The sequence below is a fragment of the Tasmannia lanceolata genome, unplaced genomic scaffold, assembly GCF_043159265.1.
Source record: "Tasmannia lanceolata isolate RefF3 unplaced genomic scaffold, GAP_Taslan_0.1 ptg000018l, whole genome shotgun sequence".
Classification (NCBI taxonomy): domain Eukaryota; kingdom Viridiplantae; phylum Streptophyta; class Magnoliopsida; order Canellales; family Winteraceae; genus Tasmannia; species Tasmannia lanceolata.
In genome coordinates this window covers 9,077,093-9,088,988 of record NW_027518695.1, presented here as the reverse complement: position 1 = coordinate 9,088,988, position 11,896 = coordinate 9,077,093, and the positions used below count along the sequence as shown (strand labels likewise).

At 38.2% G+C, this 11,896-nt stretch overlaps 1 protein-coding gene across 1 annotated transcript; it reads left to right on the top strand.

Annotated features, from left to right (window-relative positions):
* Positions 1 to 741: 741 nt before the first annotated feature.
* Positions 742 to 8,029, top strand: LOC143851355 (phosphatidylinositol:ceramide inositolphosphotransferase 1-like). The gene is made up of 12 exons (XM_077360752.1): positions 742 to 1,453; positions 1,618 to 1,707; positions 3,070 to 3,156; positions 3,355 to 3,423; positions 5,289 to 5,369; positions 5,667 to 5,738; positions 5,951 to 6,011; positions 6,103 to 6,205; positions 6,432 to 6,527; positions 6,628 to 6,674; positions 6,788 to 6,915; positions 7,462 to 8,029. Exons 1-12 carry the CDS (start codon positions 1,421 to 1,423, stop codon positions 7,540 to 7,542), a joined length of 948 nt encoding a protein of 315 aa, XP_077216867.1. The 5' UTR covers positions 742 to 1,420; the 3' UTR covers positions 7,543 to 8,029.
* The last annotated feature ends 3,867 nt before the right edge of the window (positions 8,030 to 11,896 follow it).

Here is an 11,896-nt window from a genome sequence, read left to right as displayed (position 1 = left end):
AACTTTTCTAGAAAATTCTTGGAATCCAAGCGGGGCCTTCCGGAATTGGAATAGGATCGGAATGGCAAAAAAAGTTCTATACTTCTATTGATGGAAAAGTGGGAGTGCAGATATCAATTTCAGGGTATATCACGAATCCTTTCTGTTTTCTGCTCCAAATATTTCCGTTATTCTCGAGGTGGCGTGCGTATGGGCGGCCTTTTCCCGTTATTTTAACTTACGCTATATACAAGGGTGCGATTTATCCTACAGGGGGTGCAAATTTATGATCGCCCTAAAAAGATAAAAATAGATAACAAAAGATAAAAAAATAAAAAAGGGCGATGATAAATTCGCACCCCCTATAAGGATAAATCGCACCCATTAACTCTTTTTAGCGTCAATTCGTGCAAATGGGTGCGAATTATCCCACAGGCGGTGCGAATTTATTTTCTCCGATTTTGCAGGCGGAGGACCCGAGCGTTTATAGCCGCTTCTAAGGCCACAATTCATTTAAGTCGTTGCCGGAAATATCGCAGGCGGGGGTGGCAGTTTCCAAAAATCGCCTCCATTATTTTTGTAAAACCCCAAGAGATAGAGAGAAAAGAGAATATTTGCCTCTTTTCGTATCCTTTAATTTTGGGAGATGATATTTTCACTCCTCTGTAGTACGCATTTGCCCCCTTAGAAGTTATAACGTGAACACTGAACAGTGGGCAACTTTAACGCTTTTTGACGTCAAATCACGTTACAAGGGGGCGAATAGGTACTGCAGGGGGGGTGAAAATATCATCTCCCTTAATTTTTTACTATATTTCAAAAGAGAAGCCCATTTATTTTTTACATTTCCAAATTTATCACTCCTTCCCACGCTCTTCCTCCTCCTTTCCTACGCGGTCGCAATCTTTTCCTTTGTTTTTTACTTCTTTCAACCGTCTCTGATCCGCGTCTATCCCGCGTTATAGCAGTCCAGAGGAGAAAAAACAGAGACGGTATATCAATACAAGCTTTAAATCCACCGCCATTGCGTTTGATCTTCGGTTTTGATTCAGATTTTCTCCAAAGTTAGGGTTTGCGACGTTGTTTTACGCCATTTCTCGCTTTGAATCGGGGAAAATCGGTCTAGAGATTTGATAATAGAGAGATTTTGTTTCTGATCTGGGAATCGAGTTCGTTTCCGCGATTTCAGGATCGGTTTTGGAGTGGATTGTAGTGGAATTTCGAGATTTGAACAAATCGAGAGGTTTTGTTTTGCAGTTTCATTGAAGTTTCTCTTTTTTCTTGTGGAAAAGTGGTTTTTGCGAAGATTCTATCTTCTTTTCTTGTGGAAAAGTGGTTTTTGTTAAGATTCGGATGAATTTGTAGTGAGAATCTGTTTCGAGGATGTGGAATCTAACTTTGCGATTTTGAAGTAATATGGAACTGACTGCCAGATTTAGAAATGACGTTTTACCTCGCTCGCGAGGCCTCTAAGGTTCGTCTCTGCTCTGTGATTTCTCTCTCTCTCTCTCTCTCTCTCTCTCTCTCTCTCTCTCTCTCTCTCTCTCTTTTCTTTTCTGATTCTCTTTTTGTGCTTTGTTTTGCTTACTTTTGTGCCTTTTTGTTGATCTTATGGTGTTTTTTTGGTTTGGTGAAAAGCTTTGGAGAAGGATTTCATTGGAGTTTTCAGTAGAGTTGCATCTACTAGCCGAGAAGTGGAAGCTTCTTCTCGCCGGAGTGATTTTTCAGGTTTTCTTTTCTTCATTATTCCCCCTAAAATCGACCTTTTTTTAGTAATTCTAACGCTTTTGGGATTTGTTTTTGTATTTTCTGATGTGGAATGCTTTTATGAGTTTTCCTGTTAGATGTTCCTCTCATCCATGCTTGGATTTGAATTTGGGGGCAACCGATCATTCATTTGTATTGTTTTTTCGCTCTCATAAAATTGTAAAATGATTTACTCTTTTCATAGGGAGGTCTTTTGTGAATAATGCTTATGATAAAATTTTCTGCTGAATGGGTCTTTTTTGGGCTAACGTGGTTATTTTTCGAAAAATCGTACCTGGCACGGATTTGTTTGGATGTCAGTGATTGAAATTGGTAAATTCCCTTTGTTTAATATATTGAATTCAGTAGGCATTACAATGTGAATCTGTTTCATTCCCTTTATAGAATTCTTCCAATGAGTGTCATCCTTTCAAGAAAGAACACAATTTTAAGCTCTGCTTTCTTACTATTGGAACTATAAAGCATAGAAGCAATTCCTGAAAATGTACTCACAGACCATAAAAAACAACATTCTTAATTTTTCTTATTGATAGGTGGTTGTATATTAAATCCTAAGGTTTATAGGTAAACTCTAAAGCAATAAAAAAAAACTAGAGGGCTTGCATTAATGTCTTGTGATTATATTTCTTTGTTGAATTAGGTCCTTTTAGGGTTACTTGTTTATTCTTCATAAAATTGTATATCGTTACAGATTTCCATTAATGTCAATGATTGAAATTGGTAAAATTCCCTTCGTTTAGTCTGCTAAATACAGTAGGCATTATGATGCAAATATGTTTCACTCTCTTCCTGTAATACTTCTGCTGAGTCCCATCAATTTATGAAAAAACAAAATTTTAGGCTCTGCTTTCTTACCATTAGAACCATAAGCAATCAAGCAATTCCTAAAAATGAAGCCACGTGCCGAAACACCATGCTTGGCTTTTCTTCTTTAACGGTGGTTGAAGATTAGATCCTTTGGAAGATCTAATGTTTTTCGACTAAAGTAGTGAAGAAAACCATAAGGTAAAAGAACTGCATGATTATCTCGTCTATATGGAAATGGTTTTACATATGACCCCATAAGTATTTAGATATGGGGATATTACTTGTTGGGTGACTTATTCATGGACTTATAATATAACGGACCATTTTTTCCCTCTTATTACTATTTAGTTGTCGATGGCCAGGCAAGAATTGTTTGAAGACTTATACTGTGGTTTGCATCTTATTCATGGACTTATAATATAACGGACCATTTTTTCCCTCTTATTACTATTTAGTTGTCGATGGCCAGGCAAGAATTGTTTGAAGACTTATACTGTGGTTTGCATCTATTGACAGTATATTCACGGTTTGGCTGCTCGAGGAGTTCACTATTTACATAAACCAGGACCAACACTTCAGGATGTTGGATTTCTCATCCTTCCGGTATATGTCGTTAACCCTCTTGAGCAATATGCAGTTATGTGTGTCCACATGCATTTATTAGTCATAAGAGGAGTTTGCTTTCTTATACTAATATCTGCATGCTTGTGCGTATCTACATCTACATGTGTTAGTGTATGATGCTTTTATTTATTCGCTAGCTCATTTTCATATTGTTTCATTATATTGGTATTGTTTTAGGAGCTCGGACAAGACAGAGCTTTCATCAGTGAGACCGTATTCACCTTTATGTTCATCTCCTTCGTATTGGTAAGGATCTTTCTCAAAATTCTAACTATCTGAATAGGCATAAGTTGCTATTTTACTGGCTAGAAGTGAATGTATCCCCGTCCAGCTATAATTAGTTAGCAATCTTGCCTAGCTTAATTATCACCTAACTCTTATAGCAGCCAACAAATAGTTGTTGTTGTTTTTTTTTAAAGATTGGGTTCCCACCTTATCTTAACTGGCTGGTGCTCTTTTTAACAACGTAGATGTTACAATTTCAATCCTAGATTTCTTATTGAAGAAAAAGATCACTAGATTTTTTCCATGCATCCTAGAAACCACTTATTTGCTGATTTGCCAATGTGCAAATAGTGTCTGATTTGGTTTCAATCCTAGCTTGCTTATTGAAAGAAAAGGGGTAATACGGGTCCATCTATTTGGTGATTTGCAAATGCACAATAATTGTTTCATCATTTTATTGTATGATTTTGCTAGATTAAAGAAACTAATTTGGAGCATCAGTTCTCAAAAGTTGAGAGGCGATATTGAAACAAGAACTATTAACTTCTAATAACCTTCCTGCTCTGTCCTTGTCTTTCCTCATTGAATATTTTCCAGTCCTGGCATACATCTCGCTTCTGTTTCTTCTGCCTCTTAATTTTCTTTTCTTGAGAAAGTTAAGGATACATAAAGAGGAAGTGAAGAGTACAACAGTAGATTTAATTAATTGCTAAAAAGGGAATGTGAAACTCCCCAAGTTCGGACAAGGGTTGTGAATAGCTGGGATTTGATTAATTTTAATTCAATGCCTTCCTTTGCCTGTCTATTAGCAGAGTATTTTTTGTGAAGAATACAACAATCGATTTAATTAATTGCTAAAAAGGGAATGAGAAACTCCCCAAGTTTGGACAAGAGTTGTGAATAGCTGGGATTTGGTTAATTTTAATTCAATGCCTTCCTTTGCCTGTCTATTAGCAGAGTATTTTTTTGTGGTGGATGTGGGCATAGGTGGGCTTGGGCCCGTTGATCATTGGAGGCGGCTCATCCAACGACATAGCATCCACAACTCACAAAGCAGTTGTGTCGTAGAAGCTAGCGGGACTCACTGACGAAATTAGAGACCTTGTCGAGCGGGTTGTGCCTAAATTTCAACATAGAAGGTGCTCGACCAATGTGGGCGCTGACAAGCTAGTCAAAGATGACAAAGATAGGGAGGATACAATATTTATAGTTTTATACTAATGTAGGACGGGTTGGGGAATAATTAAGGAACAGATATTATAAGCTTGAAGTAGAGGAGAAATAGTGATTGAAGAAGAAAAATACAACAAGCTTAAGAGAAGATAGAATTAGGGTATCACACCATTAACTGGCCAAGGGCATTACACCAATGGCATCAAGGCATCGTGTCGATGGCTATAATATAGGCATCACACCGGAAGTCACGTCCATTGTGGTTACTGTTTCAAGAAAAGTTATCTTGTTTGCAAGTTGGTTTTTTTATTCTGTTTTCTTCAATTGTCATCTGACAGGGTTCTTAAGTCCAGTACTGGGAAGGACACATAAGCTGTTTAATCATTATATGAGACGGGAACAAAATTGCTAGTGATGTACGTCCACGGTGATATTGAGTAGTACTGTAGTAGAGAGGCACACACGAATAGATCGGCTGATGAAGTTCCCACTCTGTTATAATAAATTTGATATATCTATACTTTTCATTGTTTTGATTGTGTTCATGTAATGTTGGGCTTTATTTTCATTCTTCTAAATACCTCACCCCTGTATTTTGTTCTTTTTAATGTGTGTGTCTTTGTTTCCTATTAAAGTAGATCAATGTTGATGAAATGATTCTTACTGGTTTTCTGAATTTCTTATTATTCTGATAATGGTGTACTCTTCTGCAGTGGACTTTTCATCCTTTTGTTTTTCAAAGCAAGAAATTCTACACAGTTCTGATCTGGCGCAGGATTCTGGCATTTCTAGTTGTAAGTGCGGAATATTACACATTACTGCCTTTGTTTTTGGTAGATCCATACAATCCGATGATATTTTTCTTACCTTTCTACTGCTCATTCTCGACTACCTTACGAGCTCTTATCAGCTGCCATCTTTACCAAGCAGCAGAAAACTGAGTGATATACCTGCCTATATCTCACAGAAATGCACTATTCTATGTGCTTCTTGATTCAAAAGAGGCATCAATACCTTGAAATGGGAGTTCCCAACAAACAACTGTCTTCACCATTCGACTGAACCTTAAATGTTGATTTTGTCTCTTACAGGGTTCCCAAACTCTTCGAATTATTACGTTTTATTCTACGCAGCTTCCTGGTCCAAATTATCACTGCCGCGAGGTAACATCTTATATGACATGCTTGATCCGCATTGTGTACTGAATTACATCATGTGTTTTTAAATGTTGCTTTCTTTTATTTTATCAAAAAATAAAGCTTTTCTTAAAAATGACTGAGCATATGTTTTGCATCTTAATCTTATGTTCCGGTTCATAGCTAATGCCCTGATGCAGCAGTTAACGATAATCAATTCCCTCTGCGTCCTCTTGCAGGGCTCTAAACTTGCCACGCTGCCTCGTCCAGAGAGCGTACTGGAAGTTCTCTTAATTAATTGTGGGTGATGCTTGTTCTATTCTTGATTAAGCTTTGACCTATTATTTGGGAAGTGCAAACATTTAATTTGTTGGCCTTCTAAACTGTGCAGTTCCTCGCGGTGTCATATATGGTTGTGGCGACTTGATTTTTTCATCTCACATGATTTTTACTCTTGTTTTCGTTCTCACTTATCAGAAATACGGAACTCAAAGGTAATCATATGATGATATCCATAAATTGTACATTTGATCTGATTCTTGTGGTTTGTATTTTAAATGAATAGCATTCAGTATTCAAGAGCCATCATGTGCATGTTTTTCGTTCCATTGCACATGTAATGCCAAAATTGGCGAGGAATACACATTGTATTATTTATGTTGGGAATTGTACTTTGGATGGCTTCTAGTACTATATCTAATTCTTTTGATATGATTCCAGATATATTAAGCAGCTTTCTTGGTTGGTTGCTTTAATTTTGAGTCTCTTGATTATAGCATCGCGCAAGCATTACACGGTCGATGTTGTCGTTGCATGGTAAGATGGTCCCATCTTTTCATTTTTTCCATTCTGAAACATGCATTATTAGTTCAGTTTAGGCTGACATGCACCATTTGACTCATCCGTTTCTTTCCAGGTATACAGTGAATTTAGTGGTATTTTTCTTGGATAAGAAACTGCCAGGTCCGTGTTTGATTATATATTATTGTCGCCTCCTTTATTGATTTATTTATTTTTTGCTTTCCCATTATGAATAGACTGTTTGTAGTGAACAGTTGGATGTATCTCCCATGCAGAACTTCCTGATCGTACCAGTGGAGCCCCATCTCCTTTACTACCTTTGAGTGCTAAAGACAAAAATAGCAGATCCAAAGAGGAACACCACAAGCTCTTGAATGGGAATTCTGGGGATATCGTCGACTGGGTATAGTACATTCATAGAAAATCTTTTTATTGCGATCAAACAGGTTTAGAAATTCTAAAAATCCTCCAACTTTGATGAAGGCACAAGTTTGAATTGAGTCAAAACTGGTAGATCAAGTTGTGAGATAAAAAGCTTGTGTGGTTTCTATTATTTCACTCCACCAAATAGTCAATCAAATTCTTCAAGAACTTGATTGAGTTTCCAAGTGCTCAGTCAAGTGTTATATTATATTATTGTCAAAACATTTTCAAGAAGTTTGAGTCACTTTTTATCCTTATTCTTTACTTGGCCCTGTTTGTTTTGGATTTTGAGAACCGTTGAGTCCAAAACTGATTGTTGGACTCAAAATTAAATTTAAATTTGAGTCCAATAATCAGTTTTGGATTCACATCGATCTAATTTTGTTTAATTTGCTCGTCTTTCTGTACCATGTCGTTCGTTTGTTCCCTTCTTTCTCCACATTTTCTCATTTTATTATCATAAATCCTCTCTGTCTCACCTATATTTTCCCGCTTCTGTTACTCACGTTCACAAATCTTGTTTCAGAGACAGAGAATACAAGTCAATGGGAAGCTTCTCGAGAATGGGAATGGCGTCCATGCCGATGGTCCGATGAATGGTACATAGATGCATGAATGTGACATTGACATTGGAGCGCGCTATAAACTCGTGCAAAATTTCGCCCATTTGGTTGTTTATTGTCTCCGGCACAAATTGTATCTTAGTGGGAATGGGATTTTTGGCTTTGGTCATAAGTACAGTTTTGATTGCTCCTAACATGGTTTCATTCTCATCATCAAATGTATCTTCTGAGTAGTTTTCTCTGGAGATACTGTTGGCAATTAACAAACCATGAAAGTCACATGGGAAATATCTGTGTAAAGAAGAAAAGGGGAGTTCCGAAGGTCACTCAAAAGACATTCAGGTACTTAAAACTCCTCTTTTATTTCAGTTGTAGCTTTCTTGGCTCTGTGTGATGACAGAAAGGAGAAGATGATATATCTGATTTCATATTCCCGTTTCAGTAAGATTTGATATTATAGCTGTTATTGAATAGAGACACGCACATGAGATCACATGTGATTTCAATTAATCTTTTCCCCCTTCTCTCGAAGATTGAATTAAGAAATATGCGATTTAATACTGCAACATGCTTGGCAATAACAACCTTAAAAAGACAGAGTTAGACAACAGGCACGTTTGATGCACATGGTAAGAGAGATGGGAGTTGTGTTCTCGGAGTGGTGGGTATCTGCTAATCTCTCATTAGAATGTCTTTATTTTACTAAATGTAATAAAGAAAAATACCTCACATGGAGTGGTGTATTTGCTAAGATACTCTGCTGGAGAGTCCGATTAAAAGACATTCTAATATGTGATTTAATATCTTTTCCCCATGTGGGTCGTGTCTGTCAAATGAAATAAAAAAATAAAAATGGGGAGATGCATGTTTGCTGTTAATTGGTGTCTTTGTTCACACAACACCGGTCTCAGTATCGTCGTTTTAATTCCTCATCCACTTCCAGAGCTAAGGCTTAGAAGGCAGACCACCCTTTATATGTTCCTCTACTCCACATCCCTCCTTCCTGCGTAACGCAAAAAATAGGGCAGCCTGTTTCTCTAAGAAAAGAAATTGCCTTCTATGATTAAAATAACCCAGAGAAAGATGCAGGAGTTTTTATATGGTGCCGCCCGTGAAGTCCTGTGTGGGGCACCGCAATTGATATTTTTTTTTATTGATTAAGAGGCTGCTGTTGGATTAAATATCAAGGGCGGTACTTTTGTCGTACAGTCCACACTTGACTTTAAGAGCAGACACCATACGAGGTTTTAAATAAGCCAAAATCACGAAATTTCGGCCAAAATTCAGTAAAAGTCTTCAAATGTTGGTATTTTGGCTGAAATTTCGGTCAAAATTCTGTAAAACAATTAAAAAAAACCTTTTTTTTTAAAAAATTTAGCCGTAATTTCTGAAATTTTGTACATTTCAGAAGTTTTGGTTTCTGTACGTTTTGATTTTGGTCTCAACCGAAATCCGAAAAAGACCCAAAATTTTGGATTTCGGCCTAAATCTAAAGCCTTGGCAACATATAATTTCTTAAGATGTAGATAGAGTGAGGCACCATATAATTTCTTAAGATGCAGATAGAGTAAGATTTAGTTAGAAAAAATGGGGATGGGACGATGGGAAGACTGAAAGCATAATGAAAAGTAAGTGAGGCGGGTGCGTGGTTTTGGAAGAAGCAGTTCCTCACGAATCTAGAAAATGAGAGCACAATTCATGATAATCTCAATGTAAACCCCAAAAGTAAGATTGCAACTCGGGTCGAGCCCATCAAGTTTTCCAGAACCCTACAACTGAAGGACTAATACCCTACTCTGATACCTTCTCCTCGCCTACCCTACCCTATCCTACCTGAGAAACGGGGTGTATGGTAACCAAGGTTTTAAATTTCTGCCGAAATCGGATTTCAGATTTCGATTGAGACCGAAACCGAAACATACCGAAACCGAAACTTCCGAAATGTACAAAATTTCAGAAATTTCAGCTAGAATTTCGAAAAAAAAAAAAAAAAAAAAAAAAATATATATATATATATATATATATTTTATTGTTTTACACAATTTTGACTGAAATTTCCAAAATTTCGGTCGAAATTTCTTTAAATTCTACTGAAATTTCAGCCTAAAATACCAACATTTGAAGACTTTTTACTGAATTCGGCCGAAATTTTCTGTTTCAGCAAGGTCCAAAATTTACTCCGAAACCGAAATTTAAAACCTTGATGCTAATTGCTCTGTTCTCACCTTAATGTAGTTCATTGATGGAGGGTGGTGTCTCCAACAACATTTGCAAGCCACTTGTCACTGGAAAACAGTTCAGGGACACAACCGGTATTAAAATCCAAATGTACATCGTCTCGTTGCATCTTGAGAAGTCGTCTCTTGAAGCATCTTTAGTTGCCACTCCTGGTTGAGAGGGTTGGTTGGCCAAACTCTACAGGGAGAGTTGGCCCTGTGACCTGTTAACTTCTCCCCTGATAGGCCTACCAGGTGTGGGCCGAAACCTTGGCGGTTTGCTCATGGGTTGCAAGAGGACTTGCTTATGCATGTGACGCACACAACATGAAATCATACTTCAACTCGTAGGCGTGCCCTAAGGGAGCTTTGGGTGCGGATCGTGAGCTATCCACAGGGATGCTCCAGTTTCTTTAGTCGAGGATGGAGGCCAAAGACAATGCATGTTGGGTTGGGTTCCCACATGCATTGTGCGTACGAACCGGTGGAGAGGGCTAGCTATATTGTTTGCCTTCTGCACCGCGGTACGTCTTGAGGGTAGGCCAATCTTAGGTCTTCCATGAGTTCGTGCCGAGGCGACCTCTGTTGCCCTCGCGAGGTGTACACCTTGCGGATCAGTCCATAAGGCATCTTGTTTCTTGGATGACCAAGCCCCAGCGCTTGGGGGATTGGTGCGTGGCATTGTCATGCCTCATACTTGATAGACTCGTGATGCAGGCTGATCATGAGAGTGGGTATCTAGAAGTGCATGTCAAGATCTGAGCCCAGTTGCCTGTTGAACAGCTTAGGGACTGTTTGCACATCCGAAGCATCAAAGGATGTTGGCGTGTAGGGCCTTCAGAGCCTTGCACGATTGAAGGCTTGCCCTAGCATTCATGCATGTTGGGGTGCCGCACGGGTTATTCCGCTGCTCAAACATTAGGCCTGTGACGCACTGCTTATCTTACCTCATAAGTGACATGCGGCAAGAACCGTTGGGCGACGCAATGCAAGGTGGTGTCCTCCAAGTGGCCAACCACCTTCCTTGTAATCGATTATGATGCTCAAGAAACTCTCCAGGCCAGCACAGCCTTAGAAGAAAAAAAAAACACAAGAAAACGGTCGTTTTGAAATTATTTTTGGTATTGATATGTTTATGATACTATCAGATCTTGGAGAGGCTTCTGCACATTCTACTCCACGCTGCAAAAATCATTTATGTGTTCTAATTAGTTTCCGTGTCAAACCGCTGCTTATCTCTCTGTTGTAACTTGTAAAAGTGAGTTGTTTAAAAATACTACCGACCCCCTGTGCTTGCTGCTTTTGAAATGAAAAATAATAGAGAGATGTTGACTGTTGGGATCTTTACTAAAAGCCACTCCTGGGCGTGATTTGATCAGGCCAATTGATCTGATCCACAAGCACAGGTTGTGCCGACTGCTGTTGATCCTGCCATAATTGGGTCATCCTAGCCGCTCAATCCATTGAGAATCACAAGCATAACTGAGGACTATGGTAGCCTCGATCTTCAGATGAGATGGTCGTTCGGCATGGGGACCAACACAGTGTGAATCACCTCCAAACTTTTCACCAAAATGCATAAGAAATTGGTGAAGAAAGCGGAAAGAGGTGATTATTGGCTCTTATTTGGAGGAAGAAGGGAAGTTGGTGTCTTAGTAGAGTAGGCAAGATGGTTTTGGGAGGGTTTTGGGTTTATTGGGCATTAGCTGATGTATATTTTCTCTGCGACGCCTTGTCCCTGTTTTATGAAATAATGTGGCTGTTTTCCTAAATAAAATTATCATTATTTTCCAAAAAATAAAAAATCACAAGAAATTAGATGAGAGGGACCTCAATATTCTCATAATTTTCTACTCCATTAAGATGACAAACCTTGTACAGAAGCCCTACAAGCTTTTTTTTCTTTTTTTTGAGAAACAGTAACTTTATTGAGAAGCCCTATAAGCACAACCCCAGTAATTACAGAGAGAAATGCATAAACAGAGGAAATACCAGAGTAATAATAGCACTGTTGCTAAAAAGTTGCTAATGCCCTAACTTAGAAATAATGAAATTTTAAGAAGAAAGAACCTTAAATCATTTTCACCTAATTTATTGAACTCAATATACCTTAAATCATTTTCACCTAATTTATTGAACTCAATATGCCATGGAAACCCAAGGCTCACTAGAACATGAAAGT

Bases quoted from the DNA above. Each gene is read 5' to 3' on its own strand.
- LOC143851355 (XM_077360752.1), top strand. From the start codon at position 1,421: ATGACGTTTTACCTCGCTCGCGAGGCCTCTAAG. The intron at 1,454-1,617 runs GTTCGTCTCTGC...TTTGGTGAAAAG, and splicing joins TCGCTCGCGAGGCCTCTAAG to CTTTGGAGAAGGATTTCATT. The intron at 6,206-6,431 runs GTAATCATATGA...ATATGATTCCAG, and splicing joins CAGAAATACGGAACTCAAAG to ATATATTAAGCAGCTTTCTT.